The 13,190-nt window shown below is 30.5% G+C and overlaps 3 protein-coding genes across 24 annotated transcripts in view; 1 reads left to right on the forward strand and 2 right to left on the reverse strand.

The window, feature by feature from the left end:
• Syp (synaptotagmin binding cytoplasmic RNA interacting protein) overlaps window positions 1–13,190 on the forward strand; it is a 529,002-nt gene that overhangs the window by 211,243 nt on the left and 304,569 nt on the right. The window lies entirely within an intron of this gene.
• The window catches only part of LOC142222320 (uncharacterized), a 35,291-nt gene that overhangs the window by 13,115 nt on the left and 8,986 nt on the right, over window positions 1–13,190 (reverse strand). The gene's annotated exons all lie outside the window — the stretch shown is intronic.
• The window catches only part of LOC142222318 (uncharacterized), a 49,412-nt gene continuing 40,647 nt past the window's right edge, over window positions 4,426–13,190 (reverse strand). For both annotated transcript variants that reach the window (XM_075292377.1, XM_075292376.1), the window contains exon 3: window positions 4,426–10,013. In XM_075292377.1, coding sequence (XP_075148492.1) covers window positions 4,828–10,013 — 5,186 coding nt within the window. In that variant the 3' untranslated portion in view covers window positions 4,426–4,827. The remainder of the gene's footprint in view (window positions 10,014–13,190) is intronic.

Below are 13,190 nucleotides of genomic sequence, written 5' to 3' on the forward strand. Positions count from 1 at the left end.
TCGACTTAGAATTTCACCACGACCAAGAATATATATATACTTTATGGGGTCTTAGAGCAATATTTCGATGTGTTACCAACGGAATGACAAAGTTGATATACCGACCCCCCCCCCCACCTCCACAAAACAAATCGCTTCTGTAACATATACTCCCTTAGTACCTTTTTCTGTAATACAAACATTGTAGAAGAAATTGTTAAATTTTATAATTTTTTTTAAATTTTACCTTTTCCCGGACGGGGATTCGAACAGCGGACCACACAGTTTGTAAGCCAGCACACTAACCACTGGGCTACGTAGCTGTTATGGTCATCAAGAGATAATTATCGTTATAAGTCATATTTATATAGCATAGCTTGCGGCGCCCACGAGCCGATGCAAACATAACATTGTTTAACAACATAACATTGTTAAACATACATTTGTTGGCGACACTTTATGTCTCTCTTTCTAAACACATATATGTTTATAGTCTATTTCTAAATTAATATATGTTTGCATCCAAGCATACTATATTTACAAACATTTTTTGTCCCAAACATAATATGTTCTAACATATTAACATATATGTCCCAAACATGTTATGCTAGTTTATGAACATTATATGCTTGCACTTAAAAATATTGTGTTTAGAAATTTGAGTTCGAAACATATAATTTTTACACCCAAACATATGAAAAACGTCATTTCACTGGGATCGGACCACCTCCCCATAATTCTCACCATCAACCGACACTTCGATTTCATAAAAGAAAGCCAACTGGGAAGGCTTCAGAGAATACACCGATCGCCGCTTCAGTGAGCTCCCGTCCCCCTCTCATGTTTATGTTGCCCAGAGGGCGTTCCGGGACATCATCAACGCAGCAGCAGCTCGCTTCATACCCGCTGGTCGAATTGCCCAAGTGAGGCCCAACTTCCCAGCCGAAGCGTCGGGACTCGCAGACGAGCGTGATGAACGCCGTCGTGCTAACCCTGCTGATCCTAGAATCAGTCTTTTTCGTCCGTATACTTCCTAAATATATTCTTAGTGGAATTCTTCGCTTTTTTCCATATAAGCATACACACAGTGAAGGAATATGATCACCTCCTACAACAAAATGGATGGATTTTTTGATGGGAAATATGAAACGTGTTTAAATGCCTCTCGAAATCAGCTACATAATGTCTTTGAAAATAACATGGTTGTCACATACATGTTAAACGTTCATCGTCCAAAAAGTAGAAAGTAACAATATTGCCTACCGTCTATCGCTATGATCAGGGCTGCCAATAAATTTTCCTGAAAAATCCTCTATTTTTTCGAAAAAATCGTTATAATTGGAACTTGCATTTAAAAAATCGACAATGCAAATAATATTAAAATAAACCATATTTTTGGATTAAAAATAAAATAACAGTAAATAATTATATAAAAAAAAAGAAAATTAACATGCACAACTATGCATTTCAATATAAAAAATATTAAAACAAACAATATTTTTATGAAATGCTATGCTATTTAAAATTAAAAAATAAAAATTAATTTTTCTACTATTTAGTTCAGTAAAATTTCCATTTGAAAATACAACAATCTATCCTTAGTCAAATCTTTAATATGTTATGTTAATATACTTCTTCGAAGTTGAGTTTAACATAGAACGACTCATTGTTTACTAATACGATGTTAAGTTTGCTTTCCTCTATCTTTGAAGTAAGGCATGTAAAGTATTTAAAAACATTTATAGTTTAATAAAATGATCATCAATATACCTAAGATATTGGATTGCTGATTTTGAGGATTTTGCATCTTAAGATTGATTTTTTTAATTAACGAAACGTCGATAAATTAGATCTGTATCCCAATATTTATTCCGAAGCAACACCAATATTTTTGCATAAAGTAAACTTTTTTTTTAATATCTATTTTATACAATCCTATAAAACTTCATAGAAATAAAATTTTGACAAAAATTTTCTATAAAAATAAAATGTTTATAAAATTTTCTATAGAAATAAAATTTTGACAAAATTTTCTATAGAAATAAAATTTTTACAAAATTTTCTATAGAAATAAAATTTTGAAAAAATCTTTTATAGAAATTAAATTTTGATAAAATACTTTATAGAAATAAAATGTTGACAAAATATTCTATAGAAACAATTTTGCAAAAATTTTCTATAGAAATAAAATTTTAACAAAGTTTTCTATAAAAATAACATTTTGCAAAAATTTTCTATAGAAATAAAATTTTAACAGAGTTTTCTGTAGAAATAAAATTTTGACAAAATTTTCTATAGAAATAAAATTTTAACAAAATTTTCTATAGAAATAAAATTTGGACAAATTTTTCTATAGAAATAAAATTTCGACAAAATTTTCTATAGAAATTAAATTTTGCAAAAATTTTCTATAGAAAAAAAAATTTGACAAAATTTTCTATAGAAATAAAATTTTGACAAAATTTAATATAGAAATAAAATTTTGCAAACATTTTATATAGAAATAAAACTTTGCAAAAATTTTCTATAGAAAAAAAAATTTACAAAATTTTCTATAGAAATAAAATTTTGACAAAATTTTCTATAGAAATAAAATTTTGACAAAATTTTCTATAGAAATAAAATTTTGACAAAATTTTCTATAGAAATAAAATTTTGACAAAATTTTCTATAGAAATAAAATTTTGACAAAATTTTCTATGGAAATAAAATGTTGACAAAATTTTCTATAGAAATAAAATTTTGACAAAATTTTCTATAGAAATAAAATTTTGACAAAATTTTCTATAGAAATAAAATTTTGACAAAATTTTCTATAGAAATAAAATTTTGACAAAATTTTCTATAGAAATAAAATTTTGACAAAATTTTCTATAGAAATAAAATTTTGAAAAAATCTTATAGAAATGAAATTTTGATAAAATACTTTATAGAAATAAAATGTTGACAAAATATTCTACAGAAACAATTTTGCAAAAATTTTCTATAGAAATAAAATTTTAACAGAGTTTTCTGTAGAAATAAAATTTTGACAAAATTTTCTATAGAAATAAAATTTCGACAAAATTTTCTATAGAAATTAAATTTTGCAAAAATTTCCTATAGAAAAAAAATTTTGACAAAATTTTCTATAGAAATAAAATTTTGACAAAATTTAATATAGAAATGAAATTTTGCAAACATTTTATATAGAAATAAAACTTTGCAAAAATTTTCTATAGAAAAAAAATTTTACAAAATTTTCTATAGAAATAAAATGTTGACAAAATTTTCTATAGAAATAAAATTTTCTATAGAAATAAAATTTTGACAAAATTTTCTATGGAAATAAAATGTTGACAAAATTTTCTATAGAAATAAAATTTTGACAAAATTTTCTATAGAAAAAAAAAATTTTGACAAAATTTTCTATGGAAATAAAATGTTGACAAAATTTTCTATAGAAATAAAATTTTTACAAAATTTTCTATAGAAATAAAATTTTGACAAAATTTTCTATAGAAATAAAATTTTGACAAAATTTTCTATAGAAATAAAATTTTGACAAAATTTTATATAGAAATAAAATTTTGAAAAAATCTTTTATAGAAATGAAATTTTGATAAAATACTTTATAGAAATAAAATGTTGACAAAATATTCTATAGAAACAATTTTGCAAAAAATTTCTATAGAAATAAAATTTTAACAAAGTTTTCTATAGAAATAACATTTTGCAAAAATTTTGTATAGAAATAAAATTTTGCGAACATTTTATATAGAAATAAAATTTTTACAAAATTTTCTATAGAAATAAAATTTTGACAAATTTTTCTATAGAAATAAAATTTTGACAAAATTGTCTATAGAAATTAAATTTTGCAAACATTTTCTATAGAAAAAAAATTTTTGACAAAATTTTCTTTAGAAATCAAATTTTGACAAAATTTTCTATAGAAATAAAATTTTGACAAAATTGAATATAGAAATAAAATTTTGCAAACATTTTATATATAAATAAAACTTTGGAAAAATTTTCTATAGAAATAAAATTTTCACAAAATTTTCTGTATAGAAATGAAATTTGGACAAAATTTTCTGTATAGAAATAAAATTTAGCAAAATAATATTTTTTGTTTGGTAGTTTTTTGGTAAAATTTTCTCCAAATTTTGTTAGATTATTTTTGGCTCGATTGGCAGCCGTGATTGTTACCTGCTCATGAGAAATTTATAGTGAAGTTATGTTTTATTGCATTTCCAATGCTATTTTTGAATTAAAAATTCCATATCCTTTAATTTTGAAACGTAACGGAAGTTGTTTTTTTTGTATGTCCTAGAAATCGAAAAGGTGTTTCCAAGAACTCATTGCCTACAAACCCATCTCTTATTGCCAAGGTGGACATTACAATTCATCTTTCTCTGCGGGAAGGATAACAAAAATTTATGAAATAGTGAAAAAAAAATCAAATTTTAGCATTAGAACAACGATGGAATTTTCGGCATTGTTTTTTTTTTTTTTTGTTTTTCAATTTTTATTAATACTAAAATATAAAGGAAAATTAATATATGTTTACAAAAATACTTATATATATTTAACACAAATTTTATTATAACTATTTAAAAATATAAGATCATGGCTCTATTTTGGATTTAAGCTATTTTTCTTCTGTGCAATAAGATGCAGTTTCTTCTGTCATTGCAGTTGCTTACTGGTATCGAAAGTATTTAATGGCATTCTGAATTGATGGAAACTAATGAGAATATATTTCGCCGGAGATGGAACCTTGGAATTGGGCTTCAGTAAATCAATAAAAAAAATCCATAGCATCATCTACAGTATACATAGCCAGCCAGGATACTATTATGATTCCTAAGGATTTGGGCTAAGACATTCCAAATGGGACTTCGGTTGTGCCTTTTTTCGGGATATAGTATAGACTTCATTAAGAATTTGAATAGTATCCCTACTATTTAATTGTGGGCCTAAGGAAGATGTAGAAGCTTGGGAATGGAGAAACTTTTGCGGATCAATTGAATCTATAGAAGATGAAATTTTCTTATCTGGGTTGAAGGATTGACCATGTTTAAATTTCTTAGAAAAATTAGTTGGCTTCATCATTTCGGCTTTCATATTGTTCATATTTGTTTCATGTGATTCAACAGTTTCTAGTTCATCTTCATCTTGCGGTATTTTCCTCTTTAATCTATCAGAATTTGTAGTTATGAGTTTCTTAGTTTCCTCCAAGAATTCAAAATTTTTTGCAGAATCTTTTGATGCAAAAGGTCTTGATTCCCAGCGATTCTTAGTTTCCTCCGTGAAGTCACAAATTTTTGCAGCATCCCTTGATGTGGAAGGTCTTGATTCCTTGTGATTCTTTGTTTCCTCGGTGAAGTCACAAATTTCTGCGGCATCTTTTGATTTAGCAAGACTTGGATCCTTACGATTTTTATTTTCCTCCAAGAAGTCACAAATTTTTGCAGTGTCTTTTGATGTAGAAGGTTTTGATTCTTGGCATGTCTTAGTTTCCTCCAAGAAGTCACAAAGCTTTGCAACATCTTTTGGTGTAGAAGATCTTGATTCCTTGCGATTCTTAGTTTTCACCAAGAGTTGACAATCGTCATCTTTGTCTTTGCTTTCCTCGTCATTAGAACTACCATAGTCCATAAGATTTTTATCTTTCCGCAGATTATTCCTCATACTTCTTCCCTCCTCAGAAATCTTTGCATTGGTGGCAAGACATTTTGGAATTTTTTCACTTCTAACAGAATTTTGTTTATCTCTAGTTTTGTTAGTAGAATCTTGGTTCGATGACTTCTCATCTGATTCAAATTGAAAAAATTGTTCACTGGCCATTGTCGAACCAAACTCAGTATCTTCAATTTGTATATTGTCCCAAGGAAGATCTGCATCTTCATCTTGGTCTGAAGTAATGAAAGATTTGTCATTTATCACACCTATGGAGGAAGAAAAATCTTGGTCTTTAATTATCCATTCCTCATCGCAATCAGAATCTTGACGAGATATATTCTCATCCTCATCATCGTCGTCGTCCTCCTCTGCTCTCTTTTTGAATATCGATCTTTTAAACTCTCTATAACATTTGTGTTGATATAAATTCGAGGTATTCAGACTGGAATAGACTTTACGACATTTTATGCAAAAGACATAATCCTTGTAAATGGCTTTATCTTCTTTCAAAATCAACTTCATCAATTGACTGACATAACATTGACGTTTCATAGAGGTCACTGTGTATAGGCCTTGGGCTATTTTCTTGGCTATTTCATCGTTATTCACATCGTTCGCTTCAGATTTGTTCAAAGACTCGATTTTGGGATATTCAACCGCTGCCGCAACCCGACTATCCTGTTCTTCACTCTCCTTCAATAATGTCTTTTTTAGAATCTTACAACATCTATGGACATAAAGATTCTCGGTAAACTGAGTGCAATATACATTTCGGCATTCGATGCAACACACATAGCCTTTTAGCAGAGTTTTATCATCTGCTCGTTGAATATTTCGAATAATTTTCCAAATATAGCCTCGGCTTTTACGTTCGATCAATGTGTAAATGCCTAGTTGAATTTTCTGGGCAATTTGGGAGCAAAATTCAGGTTTCATCTGAAATTCTTCATCACTCAATGATCGTGATGGATTGCTGAAATGGTCCTTGGCCTTGTCCTCGTCATCTTCACGCATAGATTTCCTTAACTCTTTACTGCATTTATGTTTATTGAGATTTGACGCACTATGACTTGAACAAATTGTACCACACTTAATGCAACACATGTAATCCTCTACTGGGGTTTTATCCTCCTTTAGAATGTTTCTCATAATTTTCCATAGATAACTTGTACCCTGTTGTTTGGTCAAGGTGTAAATACCTTTATCAAGCTTTTCGGCTATGTCAAATCTTCGTAAATTCGATGTATTACTTCTGAAGGCATATGACTCATCATCGCCGATAATATCATTTATCAGATCCCTATAGCATTGATGTTTATCTTGTTGTGATCCATATTCAGAGAATACTCTACGACATTGATTGCAAAACACATAACCCTCAACTAGAGTTTTATCGGCCTTCAGTATCCTTTGCATTATACGTTGTACATATTTTTTTGTAGTGTACCAATAGGTCAAGGTATAATTGCCATTTTCAATTTGATTGGCTAAACACTCAGCTTTCCTTTCATTTTGTAAATACTCTTTTTCAGTGGCCCTCTTCAAAATCATACTGCATTTGTGCCGTGTCCGATAGAAAGGATAATCCACCAAGACTGTGTTACATTTAGTACACCATACATAGCCATCAACGGGCCTCTTATTCTCATCCACAATTCTTCTTAAAATTTTCCATACAAAACTTCTGCCACAGTATTTGGTCGAGGTGTATAGCCCATTCTCTATATTCTCGGCGATTTTAATAAGCTTCATATTATTGCCATATTTTTTTAACGCTAAATCATTTTCATATTCAATTTGTAAAATATCTTTCTTACTGCAACATATATGATTATTTAAGGTGTCCAAATCTTTGTATGTCAAAACAGATTCACATCTTCTACAGTATACATAACCAGGCAGGACACTATTATCATTCCTAAGGATTTCAGCTAAGACATTCCAAATAGGACATCGGTTTTTCCTTTTTTGGGATATAGTATAGACTTCATTACTAATTGTAATAGTTTTTCTATTATTTAATTGTGCGTCTTCAATTCTCCAATCCTCATCGCAAGCAGAATCTTTATGAGATATATTATCATCATCATCAGCATCATCACTTCTTACAGTATTTCCTTTATCATTAGTTTTTATGGGGGAATCAAGCCCAAGATCATCTTGGTTCGAAGAATTTTCATCTGATTCAAGTTCAATAACTTGTTCACCTGTCATTGTACAACCAAGCTCAGTATCTTCAATTTTGATATTGTCCGAAGGGAGATCTTCTTTATCTTGTTCTGAATTAGTGAAAGATTTATCATTTATCATACCTTTGGAGGAAGAAAAATCTATGTCTGCAATTCTCCAATCCTCATCGCAAGCAGAATCTTGGCCAGATCTATTATCATTATCATTCTCAACACTTACAGTATTTCCTTTATCTTTAGTTTTTATGGCAGAATCTTGTCCAATATCATCTTGGTTCGATGAATTCTCATCTGATTCAATTTCAATAACTATTTCACCTGTCGTTGTATAACCAAACTCAGCCTCTTCAATTTTGATATTGTCCCAATGAAGTATGTCTTTATCTTGTTCTGAAGTAGTGAAAGATTTATCATTTATCACACCTTTGGAGGAAGAAAAATCTTGGTCTGCAATTCTCCAATCCTCATCGCAAGCCGAATCTTGGCGAGGTATATTTTTATCTGAATCATCACTTATTACATTATTTTCATCATCTTTAGCTGTTATGGCAGAATATTGTCCAAGATCGTCTTGGTTCGATGAACTCTCATCTGATTGAAGTTGAATAACTTGTTCACCTGTCATTGTATAACCAAACTCAGGCTCTTCAAGTTTTATATTGTCCCAGGGAAGATCTTCATCTTGTTCGGAATTAGTGAAAGACTTATCATTTATCACACCTTTGGAGGAAGAAGAATCTTGGTCTGCAGTTCTCAAATCCTTATCGCAAGCAGCATCTTGGCGAGATATGTTCTCATCATTATCAGCATCATCACCATCATTGTCGTCGCTCACATCTTTTTGTTTTAATATAGAACTTTTAAACTCTCCATAACATTTGTGTTGATATACCCTCACAACCGAATAGACTTTACGACATTTAGAGCAAAACACATAATTCTTGTAAATGGTTTTATCTTCTTTCACAATAGCCTTAATAAATTTACTGAGATAACCGTCACTTTTCATGGATGTCACCGTGTCAATGCCTTGGGCTATTTTCTGGGCTATTTCGTCTTCTTTAGATTTTTTCAAAGAATCGCTCTTCTTCAATAATGATTCTCTGAAAAATTTACAACACCTATGGGAATATAGATTTCCGCAAGTACTGGCACGAACTGTACCACATTTCATGCAACGCGCGTAGCCCGTGTCGGTTCCATCCTCCTTTAGAATTTTTCTCATAAATATCCACACATAACTTCTACTCTGATGTTTTGCCAAGGTGTAAATACCCTTACCAAGTTTCTCGGCTACTTCGAATTTTCTTATACTCGTTTTAGGAAGATTTCTATCTTCATCTTGTTTCGAATTAGTGAAAGATTTATCATTTATCAGACCTTTGGAGGAAGAAAAGTCTTGGTCTGCAATTCTCCAATCCTCATCGCAAGCAGAATCTTGGCGAGATCTGTTATCATTATCATCCTCAACACTTACAGTATTTCCTTTGTCTTTAGTTTTGATAGCAGAATCTTGTCCAATATCATCTTGGTTCGATGAATTCTCATCTGATTCAAGTTCAATAACTATATCACCTGTCACTGTATAACCAAACTCAGGCTCTTCAAGTTTTATATTGTCCCAAAGAAGATTTTCTTTATCTTGTTCTGAATTAGTGAAAGATTTATCATTTATCACACCTTTGGAGAAAGGAATGTCTTGATCTGCAATTCTGCAGTCCTTATCGCAAGAAGAGTCATGGCGAGATATGTTTTCATCGTCATCATCATCACTTATTACAGTATTTCCTTTATCTTTAGTGTTTATGGCAGAATCTTGTCCAATATCATCTTGGTTCGATGAATTCTCATCTGATTCAATTTCAATAACTATTTCACCTGTCATTGTATAACCAAACTCAGGCTCTTCAAGTTTTATATTGTCCCAAAGAATATTTTCTTTATCTTGTTCTGAATTAGTAAAAGATTTATCATTTATCACACCTTTGGAGGAAGGAAAGTCTTGGTCTGCAATTCTCCAATCCTCATCGCTAGCAGAATCTTGGCGAGATATATTCCCATCATTATCATCACTTATTACAGTATTTCCTTCATCTTTAGTGTTTATGGCAGAATCTTGTCCAAGATCATCTTGGTCCGATGAATTTTTATCTGATTCAAGTTCAATAACTTGTTCACCTGTTATTGTATAACCAAACTCAGGCTCTTCAAGTTTGATATTGTCCCCAAGAAGATTTTCTCTATCTTGTTCTAAATTAGTGAAAGATTTATCACTTATCACATCTTTGGAGGGAGGAAAGTCTTGGTCTGCAATTCTCCAATCTTTATGGCAAGCAGAATCTTGGCGAGCTGTGTTTTCATCGTCATCATCATCACTTATTACATTATTTTCTTCATCTTTAGTGTTTATGGCAGAATCTTGTCCAAGATCAGCTTGGTCCGATGAATTTTTATCTGATTCAAGTTCAATAACTTGTTCACCAAGCTCAGATATATTTTCATCATTATCAGCATCATTGTCGTCGTTCACTTCTTTTTGTTTAAATAAAGAACTTTTAAACTCTCCATAACATTTGTGTTGATATAAATGAACTGCCCTCACAATCGAATAGACTTTACGACATTTAGAGCAAAACAAATAATCCTTGCAACAGGTTTTATCTTCTTTCACAATAACCATCATCAGGTTCCTGAGATAACTACTACTTTTCATAGAGGTCACCGTGTAAATGCCTTGGGCTATTTTCTTGGCTATGCCTTCTTCAGAGTCCTTCTTCAATAAAGTTTCTTTTAAAATCTTACAACATTTATGGTCATATAGATTCTCAGTAGTTGTAAAGCGATGTACATTTTCACATTCGATGCAAAACACGTAGCCTTTCAAAAGAGTTTTGTCATCTTCTCGTTGAATATTTCTAATAATTTTCCAGATATAAGCTCGGCTATTACGTTCGATCAATGTGTAACTACCTTGTTGAATTTTCTGGGTGATTTGGGCGCGAAGTTCTGCTTTTGTATGATATTCTGCACGGTCCTCATCCTCGTCCTCATCCTCGTCCTTGCCCTCGTTCTCGCTATCTTTGCAAATAGATTCCATGAACTCTTTGCAGCACTTATGTTTTTTAATATTTGTCATTGTACGACTTGAAATAACATCACCACATTTAATGCAACACGTGAAGTCCTCTATAGGAGTTTTATCCTCCTTTAGAATTTTTCTCATAAATGTCCATACAAAACTTGTACTCTGATGGTTTGCCAAGGTGTAAATACCCTTTTCGAGTTTCTCGGCTATTTCGAATCTTCCTATATTAGATTTATTATTGCTGAAAACATCATCGTCTGTAATATCTTTGGTGAGGGCACTTTTGAAGTCCCTATAGCATGGATGTGTATTATTTTGTGATACATAGTCAGAGTATACTTTACGACATTGATTGCAAAACACATAATCCTCAACCAGAGTTTTGTCGGCCTTTAATATTCTTCGCATTGTTTTAGTAGTGTACCAATCGCTCAAAGTATAAGTCCCATTTTCAATTTGATTGGTTATTTCCAAACGCTTAGCTATCCAGTTCTGCTGCTTTACAGAATCGTTTGCTAATGTTCGCCTCAAATCCTTACAGCATTTGTGATTCAACCGATTTGATCTATAATTCAACACGACTGTGTGACATTTAATACACCATAAATATCCATCAATGGGACTGTTATTCTCATCCACTATTTTTCTTAAAATTTTCCATAAATTAGTTAATCTATAGTATTTGGTCAAGGTGTATACCCCATTTTTTATATTCTCGGCAATTTGAGAAAAACTGAATTTCTTACAGCATTCATGTAGGTTACGAGTTGGCGATTTATCACTCACCACATTGCAACATTGCGTGCACCAAGCATATCCCTCCACGTAGAGATTGTCTTGGTTTTGAATTTTTCTCAAAATGTTCCAAACATTTCCTTTGTCCTTGCTTTCATAGTGTACGGTGTAGATACCTTTTTGTATGTTTTCTTTTATTTGGGATTTCAGACATTGTTGTTGTTGTTGTTGATCAGAAATGTTATCCAGGTCTTTGGATGAATCTCCGGATGGTTCAATTTGTATAAATTCTTCCTCCGTTCCTTTTTCAATTTTTTCTTTTACTTGTGACTGCTGTGGTGTATAACATCGTTGTTGTTGTTGAACCGAAATGCCACCCAGGTCTTTGGATGAATCTCCTGAAGGTTTAATACTTATAAATTCTTCCTCCGTGTCCAAGTCCATGTCATCATCATTTAATTCATCGCACTTCATTTTACCTTAATGGATTTTCAATCGATGTAATTAGGGTTTTATTTATGATCTATATTATTAAAAAAAAATAAATATATATTTTTTATATTAAATTTGGATGAATATAAATGAGTCCCTCCATGTTAAACATCAAAATATTAGTAATAAAATTTAAATAAACCTTATTACAAAATTTATTGATCTAGTTATTAATAGTTGACGGTAATTAGAAGCATTTATTAATGCAATTAATTAATGAAGGTGCTTTAACTAAATATCTCCAAAATATATCCTATAAAAAAATAATAGAATTGATACAATATTTTAACCCTCTAATGTCCAATAAGGAAGCTTTTAGTAAAACACACCTTAAGACAACAAAAATGGGCAAAATAAAAAGAAAACTTATTTGAAACTATTCAAGAGAATTTGTAGCATATGCTGAATTTTACCGTATAAATTTTTCTTGCTTAGTTCTCTTGCTTTTGTGTCGTTAACATTGAAAATTAAATCAGCTGGCAAAAAAATTGAGGCATTAGAGGGTTAATTATTGGTTTGTTTTATTAGATTTTTGGTCGAACTTTTGTTAAAATAATAAATTAATATTTCTTCAAAATCGATAGATAATTAAAGAAGACTTCGAGCGTGAAGAAACATTAATTCACAATATTTTAATCTAACTGAAAGATAATCTCTTAAGAATATATGACTGTGCACGGAAAAGTATAATTTTCAATTTTATCCTATTATATTATACATCCCCAAAAAAACTTGCACTCCCGAAACATATTCTGTATGTTTCTAATTTACTCAATAACCTATACCACAAAAAAATATATTATAAATTTGTACATAAATATGTAGAAAATTTATGAACACTGTCATGAAATAGATGTACGTTTACATAATGTCCTTTGAACTATTTCATAAAATTCAAAATGGAATTTCGGTCAACATGAGGGGCAACAGATCGACCCGAGTGCTAACGAAATAATTTCACAATAATATTTCTTCCCAGCAAAAACTCTCATTACTCGGTAATCTTGTAGGTAAGCCTATTTAAAAATTAGTTACCACTTATT

This window comes from Haematobia irritans, chromosome 1, assembly GCF_050003625.1.
Source record: "Haematobia irritans isolate KBUSLIRL chromosome 1, ASM5000362v1, whole genome shotgun sequence".
Classification (NCBI taxonomy): Eukaryota; Metazoa; Arthropoda; class Insecta; order Diptera; family Muscidae; genus Haematobia; species Haematobia irritans.